General features: G+C 43.4%; 1 protein-coding gene across 4 annotated transcripts in view; it reads right to left on the bottom strand.

Annotated features, from left to right (window-relative positions):
- The window catches only part of LOC143215962 (pleckstrin homology domain-containing family G member 5), a 114,806-nt gene extending 94,425 nt beyond the window's left edge, over positions 1–20,381 (bottom strand). The window contains exons 1-6 of one of the 4 annotated variants that reach the window (XM_076438610.1): positions 19,845–20,381; positions 14,878–15,305; positions 14,365–14,732; positions 11,179–11,263; positions 10,192–10,276; positions 5,527–5,632 (exon numbers count right to left, since the gene is read on the bottom strand). In XM_076438610.1, the coding sequence (XP_076294725.1) occupies positions 5,527–5,632; positions 10,192–10,276; positions 11,179–11,263; positions 14,365–14,732; positions 14,878–15,019 (786 nt within the window). In that variant the 5' untranslated portion in view covers positions 15,020–15,305; positions 19,845–20,381. Of the gene's footprint in view, positions 1–5,526; positions 5,633–10,191; positions 10,277–11,178; positions 11,264–14,364; positions 14,733–14,877; positions 19,813–19,844 lie in introns of those variants that run through there. The other 3 variants (XM_076438612.1, XM_076438609.1, XM_076438613.1) reach the window with 3 other exon arrangements.
- Between the last annotated feature and the right edge of the window lie 4,222 nt (positions 20,382–24,603).

Genomic DNA, 24,603 nt, shown 5'->3' with positions numbered 1-24,603 from the left:
ATTCAGGAACGTGCGAGCGTAACCGCATTTAATGTATCATTTTAAGCGTGCAATGTAAAGAATCGTCTTGGAAATTACAGGTCCGCGAACCGTAAATCGTGCATTTGAAATTCTAATGTCTCCGGCCGTTTACAGCACCCACGTCTGCCATCTTGTTCCATTTATTTCACTCCCGTGTATAATATAACCATCCGCGGATTAAACCGGATCGGCTTGTACACGGAATTAAGTTGAAACCTTAGATCTTGCGTATTATAATAGCGGATTACGCGGGCACCGCGTGCATGCATTATTCAATGGATATAATGGATTCCCCGTGGATGTTACGGCAGCAAATTTGATACAATATTTCGACCGTCGATGCTTTCAACTCAATTCCACGCAATTGTCATATATTTATCCCAGTTCGCAGAGGGACATCTTTAAGACGTTTTAAAGACGTCCAGTTTAGATCGTAAACCGTTCCGATCTAAAATGAACCTAAAATGGATGTGTTTGCGATACGATTTCATGAATGTGTAAAGAATCCTTGCGAGAAGTGCCGAATAAATTGCAGAACGTGGGCGGTCGTGCAGCAAGGGGGCGTAAGAAAATTTTGCGATGAAAATGGAGAATGGATCGAGTCGCGTTTCCATTTTGTGCAGATCGATATTGGATACGCGTCGACAGACGTCTGATCAAACAGAGTAATAACTGCACACCGAACTGGAAACGCCTACGGGCGAGCCCCGAACCACGTGCTCGAGGAAATCGTAATCGTGTATCACGGTAAAATATGACGAGGCTGACTTATCGCGACTTCCGTTTCGCCGAAGTTCGATGCGAGCGTCGCCGCGACGCGAATCGAGATGCGTTCGCGGACCGCCGCGCGCGAAAAGAAAAATAAACCAGTGGGAATAGCCAGGGATCGTTTATATATACGAACTTCTCGCAACATTCTTCTCGGGCGCAGTTACGAGAACTTGTTTCATTAAAGTATAAATAAAAACCGACCTGCAGAGTTTAACTAATCATCGGATGGCCGGGCAGTTTTTAATTAAAAAGTTCGGTGAAGGACACCTGTGAGCACTTTGTCCAGCATAGACGAGTTGACGAGGTTTCAAAATCGGCGATCGATTTATTTTACATCAATTTATTAATTCAATATTCTGGCGAGTGAACCTATTTTTCCGTGAATTGTCACGGAAACCTGTTCTATTAGAATATAGGTAACAACTGCGTGGTTGGACTTGATTAATCATTATATTAGACAATTTTTTAAAATTGGATATTAAAAATTGAGGGTATTTCGATCAATTTTTTAAAAATGATTTTACGATTTTATCTCTCAAGTGAGGTTCACTTCTCTGGAGGCTATTAATTAAAATAAAATCTTCAGCTTGTCTTAGATACAGCCACGGCTATTAAAAAACCTTCCGCAGAAGCTTCTATCTCATGCAAGGTTACGAACCAATAATTCATCTTTAGAACTGCAGGATAATAACTTCTTTGGGGAGTATTATTTAATGAAAGATGGTTAAGCTTCTTTTTGAAATATAAATCACAGGAAAATTACGAGAGCCAGTTTCGAATTTCCCGAAGAAAATGCGATCTTATAGACGGTTAGTGGAGATTTCAACTGATCTACAGAACGATCCTTGTTTCATCGTAGAAACTTCGCTCGGGAAATGTTCCGAAGTTTCTGAAATTTTATAAATACGGAATTTTATCTTGCTTTTCCATAAAGTTGAAACGCGTTTCGTGTCCTTGTTCGGGTCGAAATAATTCAGAAACGAAGAGGAGTTTTCTTTAACTTCTCGACAAGTGCCCTCTTAGCTTCTGGCTTTGTCTGGAGACGGTCTCGCGGTGAAGATTGCAAAACTGTGCTAAGTACCATGAATAATATTTGCCTCTTTTTGACGAGGCTTTCCACTACCAAAACATTGTGAGACACAAAGATTCATGTTATTTAAAGTTGCCTTAAACTATCGTTTATCCAAAAAACGAAAGAATGCATATAGAACGAAATTATTCTGGGTCGAAAGAAGTATAATTTATAATTTCTAAGTAAAAGAGAGAGCATCTCCGAGTGCAAAGGGTGAATAAATATTGAGATTGCAAGTGAAAAACAAATCCCCGGAGAAATATGGAGTAACAGAGATTAGCAAATTCGAGTGAGCACTGCTGCGCCAAAAAATAGACGTTGGGGGATGGAAGGCGAGAACAAAAGCGCGAACATGGTTCAGCGGAAGGTTGTTTGAGTGCTGTCAGTGGGCGGACGTCGAGAGAGAAAGAAAAGAGAAGAGAAAAGGAAAAAGAAACAGAACGGGCGAGAAAAAGGTGGAGGGGGAAAGAGAGGGGCCAGGTGAAACGGAGACGAGAGTTTCGTATTAAAGGAGAACGGCCATTAATTCCTTCATCGATCCGTGTTTCCATTGTCCGGCCACGAAACCACCCCCTCTGGCTACCGAAAAAAACGAGGCGAGGGTGGGGGAGAAGGGGATGAAATCGACGACGCTCGAACGCCTCTTCGTAAAAGCAACCTCTTGCCGTGTTTCCCGGCCGACGGATTTAATGATTCCGAGCCCGGCCCCCGCGTATTTACGTTGTCGAGCATCATTCAGACTCGCGGAAAAATCGACGCGATAGCGAGCGGATTTGTTGTCCATTGAGCGAGAACGGATACAAACAATAAATCCGTATTCCACCTGAACTCGACGCCAACGTACACAGCGCCAGCGTTTTACCTTCGTTCTTTCTTATATTTTGTTAGTAAATTACAATATTTTTCATTCCGTTGGTATTCATGGATTATTTTAATCCATTTCGTTTCTCGGATTTTTGGTAAAATTTTTCCATCAACACGATTAATGATATTTGTACAAAAGAAGATGGAGAGAAACTTCGTTCGACGATCTATTATCCGATTTGTTTGCAGACATTCTGTGAACTCAAGAGTTTTGTGTACTCTGCTGTAGTGGAAGACCAGGAAGGTTTTTTAGGCAAATACAATGGCACCTTGTTTCTGGGAGGATTGGCTGCATCATGGATCTAGCTGACAATGCGCAGGGAGAGTACAGAAAGAGACAATGGAACAGTCGTAAAATCGTGGACCTTGTTCCCTGCAATTTTCTTTCCGCTACAGTGGAAATAATGGCGTCACTATAGGCAAAGATGCGCTGTAATTTTTCCTGTAAGCGACTCGAAGACGTGTAAACACAATTTACATTGTTGCTCCTGCCGTTTCGAATAAATGAAGCCTACAGGGCTGCGCAATAACTATTGTTCACGGTATTCGTAAAATAAAAAATGTTGGAATTAAGCAGCAACATACTGCACACCGTAATTTCGCTGTAATAAAGTATTGACCCAAAATGGCAAAAAGAAGATAGAATTCGAAACAGTTGCCAATTCCAGGACGACACGACACATCCAGTGCATTTTCGTTCGAGCCGCAATCTATCAACGCATTTCGACTTCCTGCCACGTGGAATGTATTATGTACTCCATTTTATAGGAAGAACGGCCAATATCGAAAACCAGTAACCACGGTCATAGTATTCGCAATACATCATCCGCGGAACGTGTAAACGCGTCCACGAAAATAGTTGGTGTACATCCTACTATTTCGTGCGAGGGACGTTCGATCAAATTGACACCGGCTGATAAGGAGCTCCCCAGGATTCCTGCAGATCCTCCAAGAACACCCTACCGATAGCCTCTGACCAATCACACTATGTTGTCCCAAGAAAAGACCCTCGGACATGTACAAACTTTAATTAAAGTGAAAGGCATTGACTGGATCTTGGTTTTTATGGAAAATATTAAGTTGGAGGAAAAGTTCTGCCGTATTTTAAATAAGCAGCTAATTTTGTTTGCAAATGAAAGACACACGTTTCTAGTGATTGATCGAGAAACTTTTATAAATTGATTCGAATGTTTTTCCTTTGAAATACCAAGATGTACACCAAATTTGCATAAATATAAACTGCAGCAACGAAAGGGAAGCTTTCTCAGTCCCGAGTTTACGGAGACTCGCGTCCCCAAACATGGCGGCCGACGCGTGCGAAACCTTCAAAGGGAGATCCAACACGAAGACGTTTCGTCTTTTTTCGGGAATCTGCTCTGTCGGTGGTGGAAGAGAATTTTCCCGGCACGGAATACAATTACCGGGTATAATAAGCAGCCAGCGCCGATTCGGGATCGTTTAATGGGGGCGGACCAGCTGCGCGGGGGTGGCAGAAGAGGTATCTTTGGCTCGTGTTCAAAGACCGGCGCCTGTGGCGGACTCTTTTGCGGCCGTGCCGCATGAAAACGCGGATTGTTCGCCGCGGGACGTGCTCCGCTAGTCAAAGGAATTCCGATTTTTCAACGTTCCCGCAAACGTTATAAGTCGCGCTTAATATCCTCTCTTTATCACGTTCCCGTGGACCGTCTATCAGCCCCGCGAACCTTTTGAATATTAATTATGGCCCGAGCAGCCTTCACAGGACTGCGAAAGGACCTCGAAAGGATCTGTGACAAGTAGGACGGTGGAACGTTGCCCTTTTGTTCGCGCGATCTCGATTCACCGCGGATCAAATAAATATCGCACTGTCCACTGGAATTCGTTTTATTTTTTTAAAAGGTATTTTTTTTTTGTTTTTGGAGAAAAAATTTACAGGAGATCAAAGTGCCAGAGTGGGAGAGATTGACAATTTTTCAGTGACAATTTCGTGATCCTTTAATTTTGCGGAGAGTATATTGGAAAATTATTGTACCGGCTTTAACGACGTGTCCGACAGTAAAATGTATAAGTTCGATCGTAATCAAACAACGTATATTCAATGTTTTTATTTCATTGAAAATCCCCAGGCGATTTGATTACTATTTTTAAAATTGAACGAGCCTACCCACACACGCATACTATGCAACTGATTGGCTTTGCTGCAGTTTACGCAGTGAAGTAATACACTGCGGAGTGTTATAAAATGATCAGCAGCGGTGCTCCAAACTGTCAAATTCAGTTACCAAACTGTCACGATCCAATTTCAATATTTCAGTTCCGCTGATTACCGTTAAAAATGTTCCGACGCGATTACAAATTAAAAAGAAATTATAACCGGTGCTCGAGGCTGAATATCTCCTGAAAGTAACGCTTGAAATTTTCACGTACTTTTTCGAAGTAAAAAACAAAAAGTGCCATTCTCACGGCGAATTTTTTGCGGCGTAAGTAAGTTGTCGAGCATTCGACTAGTTTGATAAAGTCAAAGTTCGCGTCCTGTCGGTTGACGCCTCATCGCCTGCCATAACCCGCCGCCGTGCCGTGGCCTTAATTGATCGGGTTTTAACGTGGTCTTATTAAGTCGTCGCTCGATCCTGAACGAATATCGCCGACGATCATCGAGGAGCACAATCGAGAGAGGGCTTCGATCGACGGTTAGGTAAATTAAGGATATGAGAACGATTAAGCTGGGCGGCGGCCATGTTCGTTGCGCGGCCCCGAAACTAAACGAAACCGAGGCCGGTAACGAGTCGAACTAATTAAACTGTTTGTTGAACACTTACCGATTGACGTTTCACGCCGGACTGTCCGACGTTAAGCTGAGACAAATTTCGGACAACGGCTTTCAGGCTCCCCCATTTGTGCCTGACCTGTTGCTCCCGGTCGCAGCTGAAACAAAAAGTGCATCTCGGTTAAATGCACTCGGACATGCCGAAAATAGAGTGGAAGCGCTCAAATTGACTCGAGCGGTGTCGCAAATATCCTCCATCTTATCCTTCTCCGAACAACGCAGGAATTACTAAATTTTCCAATCTTCGTTTGGAAGATATTTGAATAAAATATTATACGTTCTCATGTTTGCGTTTGTAGTTCCTGTACGTGAGTTCCTTAAAAATTCACTTCTATCAGAAAGGTTCGAGGAAGGAGAGGATAAAAGCATTAGACCCATGGAGACGATAAAGGCAAGACGAGAGAATCATGAATCCGGAAATCAGTGGATCGTTCTGTATCTCAGCGATACGGTCGAGAGACCGAGCTTTCAAATTCCCGTTCGATCCGAGGTATTTTAAGAAGCGAAGTGGTTACACGACGAGCCTCTCTAAGTCTCGTCGGCGCAGGGTACACGTAAGATGCGGACGTGGTTAATTTTCCCTGAAAGGATTCGGTGGGATCAGTAAACTGGTGGAGCATAGAGCCCTCCCACTCAATTTCGGTAATGCGTACGCAGGTCCGCTTGCATACGGAACGGTGATAGAAATGGGAACGCATTTGTAGCTTGTCGGGGGAAATCGCCCGCCATCGCGTTAGAGAAAAACACGTCGCATAAGGGGTAGCATTTATATTCGTGTGGCGTCACGTGTATAAATTTTTGTTTGTCACAACGATATGAAAAATCGCCTCAGTACATATACAAGAATATCGTCGTCATATTAACCATATAAATAATCGACCCAGTATATTGCTATTAGAATGTGTAGGAGAATATCGTCATTTAATCAACGATTTAAAAAATCGTCCCGGTGTATTGCCATTAGAGTGTGTAGGAGAATATCGTCGTTTAAATAACGATTTAAAAAATCGATCAGAATGTTCAGGAGAATATTGTCATTTAATCAACGATTTAAAAAATCGTCGCAGTATATTGCCATTAGAATGTGTAGGAGAATATCGTAATTTAAACAACGATTTAAAAAATCGTCCTGGTGCATATAAGAATGTTTAAAAGAATATCGTCATTTAATCAACAATTTAAAAAATCGATCAGAATGTTCAGGAGAATATCGTCATTTCATCAACCATACAAAAAATCGTCCCAATATATTGCCATTAGAATGTGTAGAATCGTTCTAGTCCATATATGTATACCATCACAATGTTTAGTAGAATATCGTCATTTAATCAACAATTTAAAAAATCGATCAGAATGTTCAGGAGAATATTGTCATTTAATCAACGATTTAAAAAATCGTCGCAGTATATTGCCATTAGAGTGTGTAGGAGAATATCGTAATTTAAACAACGATTTAAAAAATCGTCCTGGTGCATATATACCATCAGAATGTTTCAAAGAATATCGTCATTTAATCAACAATTTAAAAAATCGATCAGGATGTTCAGGAGAATATCGTCATTTCATCAACCATATAAAAAATCGTCCCAGTATATTGCCATTAGAATGTTTAGGGGTATAACGTCATGTAAGCAATGATTTAAAAAATCGTTCTAGTGCATATATGTATACCATCAGAATGTTTAGTAGAATATCGTCATTTAATCAACAATTTAAAAAATCGATCAGAATGTTCAGGAGAATATCGTCATTTAATCAACGATTTAAAAAATCATCCCACTACATAGATACCATCGAAATGTTCAAAAAAGATGAGGAAGGTCATAAAAAAATTCCACAGATCAGATCCAGCCCCGTGTACAACGAGGCTGAAGATTCCCCGAGACCGAGAAGATAAGATACTTGCCCCCCCCCCCCCCCGAAGGTGCCCAAAGAAGGCCAATGCGATAACAGAGGTTCTAATCAGCGGAGGATGTCTTCAATACGCGAAAAATGTGTAGGCGCACACGGTGTTCCGGTTGACGGGTTCCTGCCACGCATCGACGAACGAACAAAATACTGAGGAGAACAGGAAGAGGCCCTCGCGAGGAAATCTATTCTTCCCATTTGTCTCTCCGCGCTTATCTCTCGGCGAGATTAAAACACTCGGAGAAGGTTAAATACGAGGTGTCCTGGGATTATTTCCTGGCAGATCCGCGCGCAGCTTCTGTTCTCGTTCTCTACGGCGAAAAAACCTGTCCGAGACTGTCACAGTCTGTCGTCCGTTACTCTTTCCTGTGATTCTCTTTTTTTTTCGCTTTCGTTGCTTCTTCGTTTCTGTCGTATTCGTTTCCCTCTTTTCTACTTCTCCTTTCAGCGGTGGCATAAAGCCTCGGATTTGGAACGCCGGAGAGAGATTAATTAGGAGAACGGAGGGCGGCGACAGGATCCTTCTGCGTGGACGATTAAGCAGTGGATGATAGGACCTGGGTCCAGATCGATTCAAATGCTTTTTAGCTGCTGGTTCGAATCGTAAGGTGATCTTGGTAACTTGGTCACACATTTACAAATTCTTGACTGTCTCACACGATAAAAATGGAAATTCCTAAATTCGAGGCGAGTTTGGCGTAATTTACTCCGCGGCCATTAATCATCCGCGAAGTTGATCAGAGAGGCCGCGAGAGCAGAGCCACTGTGCAATGGCGATATCGGAAACCATTTCATTTTCAATTTATTCAGCTGGGCCGCGTGCTATATTGCGACAAGATTCTCGAAAAAGCGGTGATCAATTATACGGTTGATAAATTGCGTAAAGGAGGCGTTAATGAAGTGCCAAATCATTCCTCTTAGATCCTCGTACCATGTTAACGAGCTCTAGTAGAGCTGCTCTACCACCTACCGCTCTGACACTTTCTTCTATTATTCTTCGCCCGATATTTACCGCGGTATTTCTTCGTTGTACACAGTTCGAGGAGCATTCTCGATGCCTAACAAGCCACTGATGCAGTTCCCGGTCGATCTGCACATACTTCCGAGGTTTTTTTCTAAAAGTCTGAGATGCATGGCTGTTTCTTTGGACAGCCGTTCGTTACAGCTTTGAATCACCTTGTACTACAAAAGCGTAAGTTTACGTGCCGCGTACGTAATTGGTTCGACCCAGTTGCTAACAATCCGGAGAAGTACCCTAGCCGCGGCGCTAGCCCTGAGCAATTCCGGTTACTCTTCCCCGTGGATGCAAGCGAAAGGAACGCCATGTTTCACCACCAACACACTGTTCGGCTCCTTGCACTTTCGCCCTTGCTAAATGTGAACGCCAAATGCTTAATAAAAAGAAGAAAGTGTATCGAACCAAAAATACCCGGCAAGGAAGAATATTTACAACGACCTAACCCAGACCTAACAATCCGGAGAAGCACTATAACCGCGGAGCTGAGCAATTCCTGTTAATCTTTCTAAATGTGAACTCCAATTGCTTAACGCGAACCGTACCGCGACCACTTTTCACATTGTTTATTTTTTAATTATTGAAATTATAAAGATTAGTGTAAGAAAAGTAATAAGAAATGTAACTTGATTTATATTGTAAAAAATAATTTTTCATTAAAATTATGTTCACACAAAATTTTCAAGTTTGAGGTCATTTCAAGGTCATAGTGCAATACACTGTTAAATTCGTCTCGACGTCAGAAACAATCGCATGATGTCCAAAGCATGTGGTGCCATTTAAAAAAGTCAAGGTGACGTTTACTTTTTTTATGTAAAAAGCATTTTTCAGATTTATGAATATGCGGATATGTAGCTCACCAAGTAATGAGAAGCTTTTGTCTAAAACCTTTTTTAATTACACTACCGGAAATGCCGAAGAAATGGTGACATAACTTAACGGACACACCTTGTCTATCCGATACATTTTGTACCCGGTACGGTTAGTGTTAATAAAAGGAAGAAAAGTGCATCGGATAGTCGGAACAGAAATACTCGGTGAGCAAGAATATTTACAACGACGGGAATAAATAAATTGCGGCGCGGAGGGCCGTTTAAAAACACGGCTAAAAGCGGAATTGCACCGGTGTAAGTTTTATTTCGTAGCCGAAGGGGTGGACGCCGTAAATAACAGCGAAGACGATGAGTAGAAGTTTCTTTTTCGAAGGTATCGATCGGCGCGTTAGGTCAGCACGCCGCACTATCCCCGTTTTTCGTCAGCGAAAGCAAGTCTCCTCGGGGGATTAATGGTTTCGGTAAGACTGCACCCTTTCGTATTTTACCGCTGATGCATGTGCAGGCCTGTGTGGTAGCACGCGGTTCCCAACGTATCTTCGTTGTGTACACGTCGAAACACGAGTTACGAGACAAACCCCCGTTCTCGCAGCCCCCGTAAATCAAGTCGTTCGAAGGAGCAATTTGCTCGGTTTCCTTTAAACAAAAGGAACGACGCTAGACCCGCCACGTTAGAAAGGCGACTTTAATTAACTGGCAGGCTGTTGATAACAGCCACGGCCATCACCTACTAATTCGACAACGTGTGCGACGGATAACGAGACGGACATTCTCGTTCCTGACGATTCTGCGATCGCGTTGTGTTTACGTTTCTATGTTCGATCAATTTTTCTGCTGGAAAATTGAACGTTTCAAAGCAGCAGCTCCAGAAAATTAGAACGGGTATCGAAGTGTTACTTACGGTGACTTAAGCTCGTTGTCGAGATCATCCTTCGCAGTGGCAAGCGCTGGAAGGCTGCTCGCCTCGCATGGCGGGTTGCTCAAATCTGAAGCAAAGCAAACGTGAAGTGTGACAAAAACCTCCATTATACCCGGCGGCGTGCTCCAGCACAATAGAATCCTAGTTAACTCCCAGAAAAGCTGGCTGAACCTCGAATCAACTGTGCGCAGGCGGCTGTAAAAATGTCTTTCTCGAAACGAGACGTAAAATAAATTGTAAAATCAGTTTTTGCTGATTGATTGTATAGAATTCACAATTCATTATTTATTATACAATTTATTCTAGTTTCGATCAAATCAGGAATTATTCCAGCGGAAGCTACGTTCATCTTTCTCCGCACTTTTTTATCAGCTCATCAGAGCTCCTTCATCTCGTCTTCATTGCCCGCGATATTTTATTATGCGGTTACTTTACTTTCACTTTACTGTTCCGCCAGCTTTCTAGAACCACTTCGCCCCGCATTATTTTCATTCACTTATTTATTTGACGGAAGGAAACTTCTTTGAAAGCATCTACAATAGTGGACGCGTAATATGATGTATTTACAGGTGTGCTCGCACCATGAACTTCCCCTGCAGAATTTTTATTCGTGCTATTTTATTACTTATTACTAGACTGCGGATCTTTATGCAAAATAGAAAATGTTTTGAATTGATTGCAAGACAAGGTCGATTGGAGTCAATTAAAAATTTCATTCTTCTTTGGATTATCTTGTTAAGGTGAAACTAATACACTGGTGGCCTTAAATCATTTTAATACCTCCACTGTTTGAATTGTACGAACCCATTTTTGTCATAAACGCATAAAATCCGCAGCCTACTTATTACATTATATAAAGTTTCACAAACCCGCAAACATTAAAACTCGCCCAGCGACGACAATGTAAGAGGGATAAGAAGAAAATAAAAATAGGTGCAGCAGATTTGAAGGTACAGCAATAAATCTTACCTATTGAGGAATCATAGTGATCGCTGTGTCGTCCGTAAGGGGCGGTTTTCTTGAGCTCGTTCACCCGTCGCCTGGCGGTTCTGGCCTGTCGGGAGAGCGCAATTTGTTTTAACAATCGATCGGGACTCTCGAACGCACATGAAAATTAAGGAAGCCCCGGAAGACAGAGGGGTGGGTTTTTCGCGGTGCGACGGTCCGTCTTGGTCACGATAAAAGATGCACGGCCGACAAGACGGAGGAGAGACTTCTCTTCCGTGAGAGAATCGAGTGAACCAGGATTTCCCGGGGAAACTTGAAGAACGCTTCTATTTAAAAATCGTCCGAGCTAATCGACCCTTTCCTTTAGCGTGGCCGAGGCAGATATCTCCCGTGGCGAGCCCCGCCATTACCGGATATTTTCATCCGCTTAATGCGCTTCCTGCATTCGGACTGCGATTGCATCGCCGAGAATAAGGCTGAGTTCGATCGTCCCGCAATATTTTTTCACAGTCAGCCCGATTCTTTCCCGAATGTTTACGGCACAGTTAAATCTCGATTCTGATCGGTGAAATTATTAACACTGAACCTAGCACCATCAGTCAAAATGACCGATCCCAGATGTATTATTTTACTATTATTGAAATAATAAAAATGATTTTATAAGAATTGATTGTGCAAATATCTTTAGTAGAGCACGTGTTATAATAGGAAACCCACAAAGCCTAAATAACATCAATCTTGTCATTTTTATAAGGGAACATATACCAGTTACTTTCAAGGCTCGGTAAGTTTAGTGTTGACAGTCCTCGACAAAATAATAAGACACCTAGCATATTTTTAAATTTCTTATATTTAAAGGTGGAAAGTGTACACAAAGCAGCACGACTAAAATTCGCTTGTGAACAAATCCACTGAATGAAAAACTGGAAAAAAGTCATTTGTAGTGTAGAGAAAAAATTCAATCTAGATGGCCCTGACGGCTGGGCCTACTACTTTCATGATTGCAGAAAGGAAGAACTCCATTTACGATGCCGTCAAATGGGTGGTGGCAGTGTTATGATATGGGCCGCTATTGGTTACTATGGAAAAACAGAAATAAACTTTTTATCAGGTCGGATGAATACTAATAAATATATTGAACTGTGATAGCAGATTAGTTAAACAAGCCTGCAGCTCGTATCACGCGCTGTGACTATATTTTTCAACAGGATAATGCAGTAATCCATGCTGCAAAATCTGTGAAACAATTCTTTTCTTCAAAAAATATTAATATTTTGGAATGGCCCGCTCGTTCTCCCGATTGAAAGATTATAGAAAATGTGTGGGGAGATTTGTCAAGACGATTCTACGCGAATGGGAGGCAATATAATAACGTAAACGAACTAAAAGAAAGTATAAATCACAATTGGACACATTTAGAACAAAAACGAATCAAAAAGTTATATAAAATTATCCGAAAGCGAGTACTAGACGTAATTCAATTCAAAGGAGGTATCGCAAATTTTGTATTTTTATTTGCTTAACCAAACATTTTTCTGTTAGTGTCTTATACTTTTGTCGAATTAATGTCAGACCGTGTTTACATATCTTTCTCTAATTTTGCTATGGTACGCGATACAGTCCTAAGATTTTACATGTTTGCTTTGGAAATAATATGTAATATACAGGATACACAACGGAGTGTACATTTTCTACCTTTAAATATAAGAAATTTAAAAATATGCTAGGTGTCTTATTATTTTGTCACTATTTACGGCCTTCCGTGTATCAAATGGGTCAGCGAATTTCTGTCTCTTCGATTTTTAATTTACCCAGGAGGAAGTTAATCGTCTTCGAGCCACGAAACCGCTTTCGATACCTGGAAACGTGAATTTATCTTTCCTGGCCGGTCAGTTTTATCGACAGACCTCGGACACACCCCGCCGAAACGGCTGATTTTATAATGGTCCCGTCCACTGGGATCGTTTCGGTCGAAGACGTCGAAACTAGGGCTGTTACCTTGCTTCGAGGGTTGAACATTTTGAAGCTTCGGATTAGAGCTTTTTTTTCTTATATTCTGCGAAAATTCTGTCAAATTTTTTGTCTATAACATAACTTGAAACTCGTAAGTTACGACTTCATACGATTCGAAGACTTTGAAACTTCGGACACTTCGAAGGCTTCGAAGCTTCGGAAAAGTAATAGAAGGATCCGTCGGAGTCTCTGCGATGAGCGTACCGCGGCGAATTGAACGCCGGACCATTGATCAATTAATTAGAGTACCTCGGTTATGAATTGCGGCCAGACAGTCCGAGAATTTTTATTTAATTTGATCGGGAGACAACAACGGTCTCGCCGCGCCGTTTCCATTGTGCCGGATAATAATGATACGGGATTGATCCAATCCGTGGAATGAGATCGCAGAAATGGAGATTGCGATTCAGACGATTGAAACTCGTACAGTCTTCGATTAATTTTCTCGGTTCTTCGTTCGCGGATTTACGAATGTGAAACTGCTCCGAGAAGATTTTCTGCAGTCTTTCGAAGAAGATAGATTTGTATTGATTTTACGTGAGGGGGGAAGAAAATTGAAACGCCGTCCCTGGTATAAATTAATCAAACCCAACTGTACAAACATATCTATCAAGAATTACGGATGCTAACTCCATTCCCTAGTCACAGCAGCTTCATCAGCGTACGCTATCACGGATTTTATATCAAATACAAATGCAAATCCGGCCTGCGCTCGGCGCCTCCCCATCAGTCCGATTTCCATTTCAAATTCATTTAAAATCCTATTCAAATTCGATGGGAATGCTCATTAAGTCTTAATTACCGGGTTGAACGTTGCGTAACCGGCACGGCGGCGCAGCTGCCGGAACTAAGCAATCCTATGAATCGATCGAGCATCGAGCTGACGCTATCTCGACGAAACAATCCACTTCCGAATTTCGTGGTATCGCTAATCATTTTACTTCGCCCTGCGACAACAATACACGCGTCAGTGAAGTCATTCGGGGGCGGCAAGGGCGTACTTCGCTGCACTCTGACCTTTCCAAAGATCGTGTAATTCGTGTTAAGAGGATTCAAATTTCCCGATATTGAAATGTTTCACCTCGTTCGGCGAAACTCAGAAAATAGAAGAATCTTTAAACAATACACTTAGAGGTGGAATTGTGATTTAGGGTGAGCGGAGGACGAACCCCAATAAATTGTGATGAATCTTACGCCAGTGGTGTCGATGAGACTCTGTGTTCTGGTGACCTTCGTCGAGAAGGTGTTGAAATTGTTTCTCGGTGGGGTCTCGGCCAAACATTCATCCTCCGCCAAAGACACCAGACTGTTATACCATTGCGCGCTGCCGACCCTCGACGGTTTCGGCGATGGTTCCTGCAGCCGGTTCAAGTCTTTGCTGAAGCTCAGGCTACGCTTAATCGGCTGTAGGCTGCGGTTTATCGCTGCCGGTAACTCGGCCGCACTGCCTCTTATCAGCGACCCGATTCTCGAACGGAACGACGATTTGCGTTCGAATTTCCCGCTCTTCCTCTTCGCGGCCTCGTCTGCCTGGTGCGTCACCGGATCATCCTTCGAATTATCTGAAAGCACACCAAACAAAAGACTGCTGATCGTGAACAATTAAAGATAATGTGTACAAATTGCAGAGAAACGATGATGATCGATTTATCCCGCACCCTTCCGCAAAGGGACTGGTCTAGGGTCCAAGACTGTGTGATGTTCTACCTGATTCGTCGTTCGACTTTACAGGCTGCTGATGCCGGCTCGGCTTTACCGTCTTCCCGTTGCGGCCGGGGGCTTTCTGGCTGGCTGAACTCTTCGGCGACTTTTTCGTCGGCCTCTTCTCGTCCTTCTTCAGCGTTGTCATCGTGCCAAGCCCCTGGACCGGCGCAGGCACAACCGGCGTCGTGGTGAAAGTAAAAAAAAACAACAAACACACGAAGAAGAAGCCCCCTCACACAGCCACACAATAGCAGAAGGAAAAACGTTCAACGCGTCAGCCAGACAGACGCGGGATCCTCCGGCGTGACGAATCCTCGGTCCACTTCAGCAGGGAGCAATTGGAATTGGCCACATTTCACCGAGGTCAGCTCCGCGAGATAAACGACCCACCGTCCCACGTGTAACGCCAATCACGCGAACCGTTTAAAGCACTGCGGATGAACCGTCAATAAGCGCACGGTTTGCACAGCACACGGTTTATCGTGCGACTCCAGCTGAGCGAAATTGATCCCTTATTTCTGCCTGTTTACGGCCACCTTTTATTAGCTCTTTTTATTTCTACACGGCGACCGGTCTACGCTGTGACCTCGATTAACCGAACCTCCGATATCCGAAGCCTCCAGCGTCTCGATAAGCTTGAAACTTAAATAATTCACGCTAACGCGATAAATATGCAACGCTCCACAGTGAGGTATTTGTCCGATTTGTGCGGCCAAAGCTATTTCAAAATTAGCTCAATATTTAAACAGCTGTGACTTTGCTAAAATTTATCCAAATTTGACGAAAACTACTTCTACTTTTTTTACTGTGTACCGTTTTTGCTACAATGGATGTTTTGAGTGCAAAGTCTGTCCATAAAGAGGAGCATATCAGATTGTAAAGTTTGTAGCTATTTTTCAATCAAGTACTGCGGATTATAATTAATACTTTAACGTTATTCGTCTATTTACATTTACATTTAAAATATCTTTTTAAAATATACATATATCTATTTTTCATCACTGAAATTAAATATCTTCATTAAGTGATATACATACAAATGTAATTTTTTTGACTTTTCAGCGTAAACTGACTGATTCAACTAAATACAATATTAAAGAGGTTATAGTCTCTTTTAGAGCGTCCGAATACTAATTCGAGTAACTGTATAGCGAATGCGAACATGTAGGGTGTGAGAAATGCTGCGATTTTCGATGGCCATTTTTTCATAGATCAACTATAAAACACGGAGTCGGAACCAATTTTTCTTGCATCTTAACCACAAAACTTCAAAGAATACAATGGCACAGAAATGAACACCGGGACTCAGCGTGAAGTATAACAAAATCATAACCAGTCTTAGAATCATAAAAAAGGTGACTGAATCGTTGGTTATCCTTAAATATTAATAACTACAAAAATGTGTATAGTACAAAAGTGAATTTCTCTTGAAAGTATACCCTATATTTGGCTAAAAAAACTTCTATAAAACAAGAATCTATTTAATTTATGTAAATAAGGTAAAAATGACTAATAGGTGAATTCGTTGTGAAATGGAAGCGAGTTAACAGAATTTCAAACTTTCGACAAATTTCAGTGGTTAATGGATACATCAATGGGAAAACGAATGATGGGAGATTGTTCCTCGGATATTCAACTAACTCGAGCAACAAAAATGTTACAATTTATGTAAAATTTTAAAAATTGAATTTTGACCGCACAAATGGGGCAAATACACCACTGTGCGCTCTTCGTTGTAAGAATCAGTAGACTGCGGACTTGTTTCGCAGATGACATGAAAAAATTCTCTCAATTTTTAGGATCTTGTTTCGCAGAATATTTCTGTAATATTTTTTAATAGCTTTCCGAGAATAAATCGCTCAGAATATCTTTGGTGGGACAATAGACATGATTGCAAATATTTTTTCAATTTCGCTCAGCTAGAAATGTATTTTCAACCAATCGAGGCCGCGGGCTCATTAGGTCGATAATGCGTTCATGTGTACAATTAAACTGCTCTTCCTCTACTACTCTATCTCTCTCTCTCTCTCTCTCTTGAACAATTCGCTGGTTATTGTGAATTTCCCAGCACAGGTACGTCCAATCACCTCGATTGTCCGCCCCCGCAAAACAGGCCGCGTTATGAAGAGCCGAAATGTTTCACGCGCGCCAAAGTACAAGCTCTCCGGCTGCTATTCGAACTGACTATGATCGCTATGCGATTCGGAGAGCCGCCCTTCGATCATTTGATGATGCTAAGCTCTTTCGAGTGATTGACGTGTTTGTTGGAGATGGGATCAAATGTGCTATTAGCAGTTTCAGCTACCCCAAACTCAGGCTAATAATTATTCAACGCGTAACATTTTCAAAGTACTGAAATTTTCAGACTGACATTTAAGCTGAAACTTTTAAAAATTTCTCATTGGAAGTGACAATGTGGAAACGCTTTTTCAAAAGTTTTAAATAGATTCTACAGAAAAGTTCGGTAACTCTTTCGATTCATTGAAACGATTGATGGCCTGGAATTTCATTCGCTACTTGTGAATTGACCTCCGAAAGGGCTGATCATCGCTTAAAGTAGGGTTGGCGGCTATAGAAGGACGGTCGAGTGACCATTGATTTTTGTTGGCCATGTAAGTTCATTCAATTTCACATGAAGTTCTGCCAAATATTCTTTAAAAGAGGAAGAAATTCATTTAATCCCTCGTTCTTCGTTGTCGTAAGTGTTTCGACGTAACAGAATAACCGCAAAATTGCAATTTCAATGTAATTAATCGACTCGCGTTTCGAAAACACTGATTTCTGTGCAGCTAGAACCGCACTTAACCTGTATCAGTCTGTTTTCTTTGCTTATCGTATTTCTGCTGTTATCGTTGCGACATAATTAACTATATCGACGTTATCTCGCGGAATCTTGGGTTTATATTCACGAGAGGCGTACGAAATTCGCGAGCTCGTTCGTCGTCGAGCTAATTCTTTTCTGTGGAATTCGAAGACAAAATATGAGCGGCGAAATAGTGACGCAATGTATTCATAATTGTCGCGATAACGTCGAATGTGTCAGTTCAGCAGGGAAACGTGGAGCGTATTTATTATTGCGCTACGTCACCGGTAATTAACGTTATCGCCGAAGTGAGAACGTATCGCGGTGCTATCGACAATTTACGAGAAATGCAGCAAACTTGCAATATGTTTGCACCTTGATAGAGCCATAAAAGTACCAATCGGCAAGGTTCAAGCCGAGGTCGGACTGCACCGTAAATCCCGAGAAATCATACAGTTCGAATCAACAGAGCAGACAAATAAAATTGTTGACGACCTTGCACGAGGTAAATTTTAGTGCACAGTGCTGCAACAAATTGAGGTAGAATTTTCACGTAGAACCATAAGCCCTAACAAACACGCAAAATGAACTTTGAAGCACGCCGAAGTGGCAAATCGAAATCGAGCTGGGCCCCGCGCGAAACCGCAAATCCGAGAACTGTACCATCGAAATTGTCAGCGAAAAAAACTGGATAAAAATATCGGTGGGCGAACCAGTGAAATTTGAAAGCGCGAGCATAAAAGTTAATGGCATCGGCGAGTCGGACAAATTGCAAAGAAACGCGAGCGGATAATAATTCGGTATCGGAAGCCGATCAAAGAGGAGAGCCGACTATCGAAACAGTGGAACCATCGTTCCCGATTGCAGGCCTCGGAGTGCAAGCTAGTTAAATCGATGCAACGGCGGGCCACGTAACGCGTTGCCACGTTCGTGAATGCGCCGATAAGGTTCGCTCAAGGTGGCGCGAAGTTCAGGCGATTAGAGCCGGAAGGCATCTTAAAAACTATCGCCGATAAGCCTTGGAAAATATCGGGACAGCCTCGCGGAACTGCTCGTTCGTCCAACGAGTCGACTATACGTTTCCTGGCAGCTTGATATAGTCCGGCCACGTGACTGCGGCGGCGGTCGTGTTAACGATTCCCGGAGATCGGCGCACCTGAGATACTGCCAACAATCGCGCCGTGATAGCGCGGCCACGAAATAATTGTCTGCCTCACCGAGACTCGAGATTTACCGTTCGCTGCTGACTAATCTTGTTTTGGAACTAATAGGAACCGAGTTTGCACACGGCGGCCAGCGCAATGGAATACTGTACGACCTGGTAGCCAATTTGCTGAAGTCGTGGACGAATGTAATAGGATATTGGGTTGACTGTTTCGACATTTTGTTGGATCACCGATTTCAGCACTATCAGATCATTATTGATAGGAAGGAACATGTTTTAAACGATAGAGGATAGAGTGCTTATCAAGGGGGCGTCCTTCGATGCCTACTCGGGAAGGGTAACATCAACTCTGACGCACTCGAGCGTGTTTACGTTTACTACTTCGTCTCATTGAACAAGGTATAGAATCACACAATCATCAGGAGATCATTAATGAATAAGAAAATATTTCAAATGCGAGAAGATAAGGTCTGAATGAAGGAGGCATAGGGTAGTCGTTAGGGGTCTAACGAACGATACTGTACGCTGCCGACTACAGTCACTCGGTATTTTCCCCAAGTACGATGCATCGATTTGTCACTCGGTATCTCTGTTGACTTTATCATCGGAGTGTAACACGATTTCCAACATTTTCACGGTAGGTAGCGAGCGCAAGACTGTGCGCTACAGAATAAGAAATATTACGGACGTTCTCATCGAAAGAACATAGTCTTCGGAGACCGAACAATTGACATAAGCTAGAACTACATACGAGCTATTTGTCACTCATTGTCAGTGGTTCGCGGGCGTCCTCAGTACGTCACGCGTTTCCAAGATTTACACATTGACCCTCGAGCACAATACGGTGCGGAATAGCCTAGCCAATATGCTGAAGAAGTTGCGAAAGCTAGATCGACACAGGATAGAATCCTCTAAACTATGACTAGCGTATGGTTTCGAGGATTATCGAAAGGTCCTTGACAAATTGAAAAATATTGAGAACAAACGACTCTAGTGGCCTACCGAACGCCATTAGCAATCGCCTAGAGCCACACGCTATTTCCACGATGCAGCGATTTGTCACTCGCGTTTAGTATGTCCTCGGCGTGCTCTATGATTTCCCCTCGCGGTTCTTCGCGTCCTTGCAGCATCGAGCGTCCGTGGGAAGGACGCGTGTCGATCGAGCGGATCCACAGCTCCGTCGCTCGTTCATAGTAAACAAAAGCTATTGAATCCGATGGCAGATGGTGTGTTGTCCGGGCCCTGGTTCCGGGTCCATTTATCGAGATCACGATACACTTTCACGTGGCTTATCAGCGGCTGATAAGCCGCGGCGGGAACGATTGCACGAATTCGCCCGTCGAATCGACGAGCGAACACTGCCGAGTAGAGTCGAGCACTATTGCGGCGACGATCCGGCCGAGATCATGCTCGATTTTTCGAGAGCACGAACACACCGAGTCGACGCGCCGAACCGATCTTGATAAGCTCCGCGGCGTTTTATCAGTAGTTTCCCGACTCGCTAGCTACTGGCGATCGGCGGCACCGGCGTAACACGAGCGCGGAAATCGCAGACGCGTAGACGAGAAATTAAGAAGACAGGTGAGACGAGGTAAGACAGGTAAGCGTTTCGCGGCTGGCGCACCTGGGGTGGGGGAACGAACGTGAGAGAGACAGGTGCACGGCGGATAGAGCGAAACGATCCAGAGACCGTCGATCGGCGACGGAAAAATGTGTTGCCGCAGTGGTGCTCAATTCGGCTACTTCGACGCTTCCGATTCCATGGGATTTTCCGTCGACAATGATACAACGTCGAGACACGCATGCTCCATCGTGCGTGAACCTATAGGTCCCATGATGTACAGTATCTTTCTGGAACACCGTTCTCAAGACGAGCTGATAAGAAACAGAAGTTAAGAGGAATGTGTCAACTGCGAATTTCTTTTCGGCTTTGATGATACGAAAGATGTAATCGCTGCTGTCGGTATTTGCTTTGTATTACTCGTCGGAGATATCGAGGAAAGTTTGCATTGCTTGTGGCGCGATATTAAAATCGTCCAAGTTGATTGTAGGAAACAGAAGTTAAATACTTCGCACACCTCCGAATAAAATTGTCGGACGCCTTCGGCAATCCAACGAGCGCAAAAGGACACGCGTTCGAGGATCGATTTTATAAAGTGCCTGCACATGTTTGCGATGCTTGTACCGCGAAATTGATAACGCGATTGAACGCCCGCGAAAAATATTCAACAGTAGCCAGAAGCTGCGAAGAATGACGAAAGAGTAACGTCAATATGCCAGCTGCAGCAGGGTTGTAAACTGTCATCGCTTTATTAACAACCGCCAGAAAAACATGTCGACACGTTCGACATTTAGATGCCTCGAAATAACGTCTATGTCGGATATAGCGAAACGCCCCGCGCGTAATGGTTGTTTTACGACCTGATACGCGAATTAATGTTTCACGAGTGGGTCGTGCCTGGGGAAGGATGTTATTTAGACGTTAAAATGCCTCCTCGACTCGTTTTGATTAATGACAGGTAAATGCGGCAGGAAATAAAGTAATCGTAACCCGGATGGCATGCTCCCTGCTGTTTTCCTGGAGAGAATTCTGCTAACAAACGATGCATTCGCCGAATAATAGACTTGTTAGCTGTGACTAATAACGTTAATTCTTATCTGTTGTTCGTGAGCAACCACTAAAAACAACAGAAAATGACAAGGTAGTATTACACGTCGCGTATGAATCATTTCCAACGATAACCTATGTAATCGGTCATAAAGACAGAATATCAAGCCTAGTTGAATTGGTTCCGCCTCCTCGATCAACCCTCGGAGAAACGAGGAGAGCCTAATCGAACCTTCCCGATCCGAAGACGTCGGAGAATAGTACTTACTGCGAACACGAGCCGCAGCAAAGTCTCTGGCTAATCGGCCGTAAGTCGGAATTATGGTTAGTCGAACACCGAAGCCGAGTGGTTCGCTCTGCCATGCCGATACGTGTTTACGGGTGCCGGAAGTGGCATGCGACATTACTCGGTGTCGCGATAAGGTTTACGACGTGGCCCGTACAGGGAACCCAGCTGGCAGCGGACGCATCGTGTACAGCACACGTGCGAAAATGTCGATACGAATTGTCTATTTCTAGGTCGCGAAAGTAAGCGGATCGATAGCCCTTGCCTCTCTCGACTCCGTAGTATGTAAGGAAGACTGGTGATGAACTCTCTGGTTGCACGACCTTTTGCGCGCACGCGGACACACATGCATGCATACGTGCACGTTTGTGTGCGGCCAGCTTGTAACAAGAAAGATTTTTCGGGCGAGAGAACTGTGAACACGACGCGGAGGCCCCAAGAGTGTGGAACCGTGCAATTTCCGGCATTTGCATTCGACCTCGCAGAGACGTGCGAATCGGCCGGCCGCCATTCGACGCTAAATCGGTCGAGCGAATCGTGCGCTGCTACTGCCTACTAGGCGAGTTTCGTACGTTTCCTTGACATCCTTCGCCGGTTAAGGACTTGCTCAGGTGTCCGCCAAACACAGTCCGCATGAATCGCCGTTCCTCCGAACCGTTCCCGAGAATCGATAAACGGTTAACCTAAATCTATTCGGCTTCGCGAGATCGACCGATCTCGATGTCGCCGAATCTCGCTTTGGGAGACGCTTGTTACGACGAGTCCTATGCGACCTCCATGTCTTCGATCTTCCCGTTCTAGGAAGACTAAAGGAGAATTACGATCTACGATCACTTCAGTGCCGAAATGCGGGAAATCTAAAAAAAGGATCAAGGGTTCTCAGGGTAAATAAAGTATAATTGATTCAGAAGTTATTCGTCATACCTCCTGATGCCCAACGATCCTCAACAAGTCGAAGAAGTACCTATTACCATAACTAGACTGCGGATTATCAGTTTCAAGTTTCAGCTTAACAGGATAATTAAAAGAAGAATACAACTTTTGTTTGGCTCCTGCAATGAATACGAACATTTTTTATCTTGCATAAAACACAACTGTCACAATTTGTTACTCCTTCGGGAGGAATAAAAACGAAGCCAGTTGAACGCCTCCGCTCATTCGCCTAACTGTCCCGAAAATCAACTTCGCCTCCGCCGGGCCATCGGCAAGCGGAAAAGCGAGTCTCCCAGCGAATTCCTTCACGGTTTGTTAATTCCCCGATTTTCCGCTTGCTCCCCTCGTTTGCGTTTGACGTTTAATGACCAAGTATTTTCACGCCTTCCGCTTCCACAAGCTCGCAGTGCCTCTCGGATCGCTTGTACGAGCAGCGCGAACGAATTAAATCGGAGACCACGTCAACTCCCCACTCCACATTTAAATGTTTCCCCGGCCGCAATGGTGGCTCATTAGACGGGAAAAGGGAGCAAATTGGTAGCATTGTCGGTGTTTCTGTGAAAGGTATGCGCGCGGGCGGCCGGTTTCACAATTCGGCGGCGTCTTTATTAAGTCAACAACCTGCTTTAGAAATTTCGTTGCGTCCCGGCGGGAGAGAATTGAAATCTGCACGGCACAATGCTCGCCGAGGTCATGCTGCACGGGATAATGGTGACATTCATTGGCGCCCACACGCCGAAATATATTTCGTGTTCGGGGGATAATGGGGTAAACAATGCGAAGCACTTACCTCGGCTAGGTAGCGATCGTTGCCAATTTTCTTGGAAACGGATTACATCCTCTGGCGAATTCTAGATCGTTAGCGAATCCTCGAGGATTATGTTACTTTTACGACGCTGTTGCAGTTGAACTAACTGGACCACAAATTGATGATTCTGATTCACTGTGGTTCTTCAAAAGGAGAATAATCGAGCAACTTGGATCAAACAGTCAGAAAGCCCGTGAACCAACGGTGTTTTTAACAGAACTGTAGTCGACCGCGTGCCGGTATACCTGACACAGAGTGGTACATTCATCCCCACCAGGCAAACCCCCAGGTAAACCTTTAGGCTTACCCCCGCCACCTTCTTAACGCGATTCCACCCCGAATTAGACCATCGCCGTTTTAATTCATCGGGTCCGGCTCGCACGATTGAGTGCCGTCAGAGAGTATTTATGGGGTAATCTGTGGAAATCGCGAAAGAAATGCAGTACTTATAGCGTATGAACGAGGAGGGGGATGAAGTTTTCAAGGAGAATCGTAAGAGGATATTCGCAATTTGTTTTCCAATCTGCCGGGGCAACGAGAAGACAATTTAAATATATTAGGTTGCAGAGGGAAAGTTCTGTCGCATTTTAAATAAACAGGGAAATAAAACGCTTCTTAAATCTTATCTGTAAGATGGCAACAAGTTGTTACAAATAATGTAAATTATATCATTGAGAATAATATTAAACATATATTTTTATAAATTGATTCAAATGTTTTCTGTAAAATACGACAGAACTTCCCCTCCAATCTAATACTAATGAAACGGGGCGTTCCGTTCGGAAAATTGATCTGGGAGATCAACCCTTAAGTGGATGCTCCACTGTTCTTTATATTCTGTATATTGATATCATTTGTTGGAGATTTTTATTTGAATACATTGTTAAGGTCCACTTCAGTGTGTCAGAGTGCACTTTAAATAATCTGCTTTCCAGCATTTAAAACATTGTGTTCCTACGTCTATGTTTCGCTAATTTATTGCTAAACGATCTCCAGAGAATCTGATACTAATCTCGCTGTAACCATGCATTGTAGTAAAAGGAATGTAGGGAATGACAATTACCTCGCATTTCAGGCGATTACAAAACGCTAGAAACGTTTGATTTTCCCTCCCACAGGTGCTCAG

Source organism: Lasioglossum baleicum, chromosome 14 (genome assembly GCF_051020765.1).
Source record: "Lasioglossum baleicum chromosome 14, iyLasBale1, whole genome shotgun sequence".
NCBI lineage: Eukaryota > Metazoa > Arthropoda > Insecta > Hymenoptera > Halictidae > Lasioglossum > Lasioglossum baleicum.
The sequence above is the reverse complement of the archived record's forward strand: the minus strand, read 5'-3'. Positions and strand labels throughout refer to the sequence as shown.